The 5,304-nt window shown below is 40.9% G+C and overlaps 1 protein-coding gene across 1 annotated transcript in view; it reads right to left on the bottom strand.

Moving 5' to 3' along the window:
- Window positions 1–1,778: 1,778 nt before the first annotated feature.
- Window positions 1,779–5,304, bottom strand: part of LOC138026941 (transmembrane protein 272-like) — a 15,535-nt gene continuing 12,009 nt past the window's right edge. Inside the window, exon 3 of the mRNA XM_068874414.1 lies at window positions 1,779–2,835. Coding sequence (XP_068730515.1) covers window positions 2,462–2,835 — 374 coding nt within the window. The 3' untranslated portion in view covers window positions 1,779–2,461. The remainder of the gene's footprint in view (window positions 2,836–5,304) is intronic.

Genomic DNA, 5,304 nt, shown 5'->3' with positions numbered 1-5,304 from the left:
TTTTGTGCTTCATTATTTACGGTCAAGGTTCTTTCGAAAAGGGCTTGATGTGAACTGTCAGAAATTTATTTAATTGGATATGCTTTGAGACACGGATTGTGTGTTTTGTTTGCACGCACGCAATTGAAATAGGAAGGGTTTTGTGCCTCTAATAGCAAATATATTGTTTGTTTCAATAAATATTTCGCTGGAAAAGGTTTTTGTGATATTTCCAGCCTTTGTGAATTTTAATATCATGTTGTGTAATTTTCCAGCTTAAGAAATTTGCATAGGTGGGTTGAAATATGATACGGGAGGATTTTTGGTGTAGTGCTCTGTAAGCAGGAAGGGTTCACGAAAATAAACAGGTCTGTTGGAAGCGTGATTTTGTTTCAACAAAATGAGCCCCAAAATCAGCAAAAAATTGTGTCGCTGATGAGTAATAAAGTAGCTGCTATTTCCATAACGATGGAATTACCTGGTGATGAATAACCTCGTCTTGGAGAGTAAAGTGTTTACTTTGCAGAAACGCTGGTCAACCTCAAGAGTTGGGCGATTGTGATCTTTGTGTTGAATTCGGGCATTCTTGTCAAACTTTATAACACTTGAAAGAAAAAGAAAACTAACAAAAACAAAAACCCGGTATCTTGCCATCGTTTGACACAGATGCTTCACTGTTTCGCGAGTAAACACGCCGCGGTAACTTGATCATGGCGCCCGGTGAATTCGATGTCACTTTCGATTTTGCGATTTAAAAATTTCAACTTAGCAAAAATCTCCCAAAATGTGTTTCGCTGATGGTAACTTTTTCCATTTGTGGTTCAAAATTAATGTTGTTTTCATGTCGTAAATTTTGTTGCTGATGGCAAAATATTTTATTCTCGATCGACCGTCCTGAAAACTTCCTTCTGCTCTTCCTAAAACTGTGTATCAATATTTATTTACTTTTGCATCAATATTTGTTTTGCATAAAGCAAGTAAACAAAATCTTTACCTTAGTTATTTCGCATTTTTGAGCGTTAAAATAGAATTTTCAGTCCTATGCTTCTGTGACAAATTCGTATATATCTTAGGTCATCCATCCAGATACTAACCCCGCTGGACAGGGATAACTTCAGTGAACTTTTGTATTACAAAGCTGTCGAACGCTCAGAGTGCACGCTTAGACTTGTGGTGTAAAGAAGTTGTGAGGGAATTTGAAAATGATCAGCATGTCAGCCTAGAAGCCAAATTTTTTCGACTCCCTTTTACTTTCTTCAATCTTTTTGGCTTTAGTACTTTGCTAGTAACCACATGTCTTCTCAGGGGCCTATTTACCTGAGACTTCTACCATGGCACTACAATGATATACAATACCAAAACAATATCGTGTACTATTAGAGCTACATATTACGCAGAAACAACTTGAATCTCCTGGAAGACAGTTGACAATATGGAATAAAGCGCTGTGTTACTGCACTGCCACACGTACGCAATGCGTGCCTATTTTTCTAAAGATGACAGGAATTTTTACTTTCTGACAAATGATTAATAGGCTGGAAGCCAGGTGTTTAACCTCAGAAAAAGATCTGTTTCGTCGTATGAACGTGTGAGCCAAAGGGCCTCTGCTGGCACGACTTCTGGGTGACCCCCTAAATGGTCTTAATGACCCCCGACTTGAAAAAATTGCCTGGAACGCTGCAGTTCAATATCACCCAACTCAGTCCCTTCTGTTTTTGAGTAACACGTACCTCAGGCAACCCAATGTACGCTCATGGAGCGTCTAGTTTAAAATAACTGTGCTGACGTCATTTAAAAAGTGATTTTCTTTATTAACACACGAGTTTGCTCACAGAAAGCTCATGCTATTCACAAATGACTTCCAAAGGTAAAAACACTGTGTAACAGAACTTGTTAAACTTATTTAAATCTCTAAATTTAAGCCTTTTAGCTTTGATAACGACGAGCTAGCGACTAGTCATCATTCACTGATAAATTCTTGTGTGGCAAAAGCGCTAAATCTCCCATGCATTCTTTGTCAAATTTGCCATTACTGAGAAATTATCTGATTAATAACATGGGTGAGAAATTACTCCTTAATTTTGGCGCAAAATTTCAGGGTTAATTTATAATTTCACATGTGAATTTAAAATGTTGCCATGGCAACTTTTCCTGCCGTGCCAAAATAGCGTCTTATGAACGTAATTTGTCACCTATGATATTAATAGCTAAGCAAACGGTATATACTAGTGAAATTAGGGAATAATTTCACTTGCGTTTTGTCCAATATCAAATAATTTCCCTCACCTAAAGGCTTCGGAAATTATTTGATTTTGGATAAAACGCACGTGAAATTTTTCCCTAATATCACTCGTCACCCTTTGATTACCCATACATATCGCGTTCAAGTTTTCAGAGACTAGCTGACTGATTATAAAATTATAGCCTTGCGCTAATGAAGCAAAAATCGTAAACAAAGATTTCCCTATACAGGTTGATTCTCCTATTCTGCCTTGCACAACATGACAATAGCCATAGCAAACGCAACAACAAACACAATGCCATGTATTATGTAAATTGAAGTGGTTACCCAGAACGCAAACAAGTACAATGTCTTATGACAGTAATCAGCGCTTCCGGGGTCGGTGTAGTTGGGCTCGTACTTTGAATAAACCCACACGCTTCCGCAAACGAACCAAGCGGTGAGAAACAGTTGAACAACCGCCTGTAGTGGATTCACGGTTCGTTCCTCGTTGTTGCCGGATCTTTGACGGATGGTACAAACGCAGCAGCTGGCAAAGAGGCTTGCTGCGCCATACACGATCAAGTAGATGGGGATCATTTTCTCAACGGGACATTCATCTTTGTACTTGACACCTTAACAATTCAACAAGAAAAACACATATTAAATGAAATGTTGATAGAACCCACTGGGAACTCGGAAAAATCCGAGCCCCAGATGGGATTCGAACCCACGAATCTCCGTGATCTATAGTACGCATGCTCTAACCATTGACCTACTGGAGACTCTATGGTGAGCAAGGGTGAAATGTGGGTATTTGACTGGAGCTGCATTTCATTTAATATGAGTTTATCATTCTCACATTCGCTCTCTTGGGTGGTTGGTTGGCCGCATCTCTCAGATGTGTTTTAAGGTGACTGTTGCATGTCAAAATTGGGCGTGCATCTAATTAGTATGGAAAGCCATAACTTTCTTATGTAATTTTTACTCCTTTGGTCTTCAAGTATTGTCTTGATATTTTGGAGTTTGTCATAGTGTACTATGGCAATATTATTATGTGCGGGGTCAAGAGAAAATGAGGGGACAGAGAGGGAGGCTTAAGGCGTTGGCCGGGACATGTTATGTCCACGAAAGTTATTTTTAGACGAGCGGAAGTCTTTGTTCTAGGGGAAGTCTGTCTTCCGAGACGTCCGCATGCAGTCTTGCTTCGCTCTCAGGTTTTTAGTGAAAAGAGAAAATGATGGCGCACGTGGAAGGCTGATGAATATATATTTTCTTTCAAACATCGGACCGAGGTTAGCCTGCATGCGGACGTCTCGGAAGACTTCCGCTCGTCTAAAAATAACTTTCGTGGACATGACATATCCCAAGGGCTGGACCGGGAGCTTCCTTCTCTGTCCCCTCATTTTCTCTTGGCGGGGTCTTGTCATTATGTGGCGAGGTTTTTTCACTATGTGGTGAGGTTTTGTCATTATGATCTGTTGAGGTCTTCTTTTGGGGTGCTGTGTTTATAATCACATAAGGGGCAAAACTCGATGTCATTTAAAAAAACTCACCACATAAAATGTAAACACAGCACATCAAAGGAAGACCTTAACACGTCATGATGGAAACACATCACGTAGCCATCAAACCTCGTCACATAACGACAAAACCTCACCACATAATGACAAAACAACATAAAATAATGCCAACCAATTCAACCTCGTTTCTAGGACTTCTCCCTTCGCTATAGCACCCCAAAACGAAGGGAAAGTTCCTGGGAACGAGGTTGCGAAAACACAAGGTAAAATAGAGAGGCAGGCGTAGTGAAAGGTATCAAGGTTGTTTCGCTTACAAGTCGTTGCGCACTCTTAGGTCGATGAAGTATAGGCAAAAGAAAGTTATACATAGTTCACACGTCCAACGGAAACACAAGGAAAGTAAGGAAAGCAGGCGCAGTCGAAGGTATCCGCCACCGCGGCGCAGGAAAACTGTGCGCTTTAATTTGCGCTGTTTTGGTTTTCGTTCATACGTGTAAAAAGCTTAGCGAGCGCAAAATGCACGTGGAAGAAAATGATTTCTTGTGTTGGCGCTTGCGTTTGGGTTATGCACTCTTGCATTCCATTACGGTTTGCAACTGCAACTATATAACGGCATCTTGTCTACATTTTCTTTCCATCAAATCCACTTTCTTCTCCCTATAAAATCTCTACATTCCGAACATCGGGAGTTGCATTTTTAGCCGAAATTGCCTCTGTTGAAGGTGCAATGCCCCCGTCAATTTATTTTGTCCTAAGATTATAGGTCGTTTATCAACAGTCTGCGACAAAATACCTTGGAACAGTACACGAATACAGATCTGAAGCTTTCCCCCCTCACTCCGAGGAGAGAGGATGGCACAGTCGGTTAGTGCGCGGCCTTGGTGCAAAAGGTCCTGAGTTCGATTCTCGGATCTCACATCCTTGTTTCGGCTTCTTTCCGTTCTGTGTAGCTGAAGTAGCTCTAAACACCCCTAAAACGGAGCACTGATGGCGAGGGGAGAATAAAATGAGAGCACGGTCGATCGCAGGTTTGTCAGTTGAATTACTGTTACGAGTTATCGACGTTAAACATGGTCGCTTTACTATACTTTTTTACTCCCCCTCACAATATTGTTTGCTCGGGACTTCGGGGACCCATATGGCACAACAACGTTGTGAGAGAGCAACGTATTGCAAAGTGTTTCATGCAACACTGATTTTGTCCGAGGGGCGAGGAATTGCAAAATGTTTTAACAATTTGTCCGAGGATGTAGGTTCTGAATGGAAAATGTGTCCTGTGGTCTGCGGGCTCTTCAAAGTCATACGCCTTGTCTTTGTTAATTTCGCTGTGAAGGAAGCGTTTTTTTTTGTGTGAGAGGCTTTTACTAACAAAAATTATCATCACCTGCGCATTGTTTGTGAAGAACGGGGACAGAAATTAAAAAAAAAATAAATAGGAAAATAACAATTTGCATCTCTCTCTCTCTCTCTCTCTCTCTCTCTCTCTCTCTCTCTCTCTCTCTCTCTCTCTCTCTCTCTCTCTCTCTCTCTCTCTCTCTCCCCCTCCCTCTCTCTCTCTCTCTCTCTCTCTACGTTGTCCTT

Source organism: Montipora capricornis, chromosome 12 (genome assembly GCF_036669925.1).
Source record: "Montipora capricornis isolate CH-2021 chromosome 12, ASM3666992v2, whole genome shotgun sequence".
Taxonomy (NCBI): Eukaryota; Metazoa; Cnidaria; class Anthozoa; order Scleractinia; family Acroporidae; genus Montipora; species Montipora capricornis.
The sequence above is the reverse complement of the archived record's forward strand: the minus strand, read 5'-3'. Positions and strand labels throughout refer to the sequence as shown.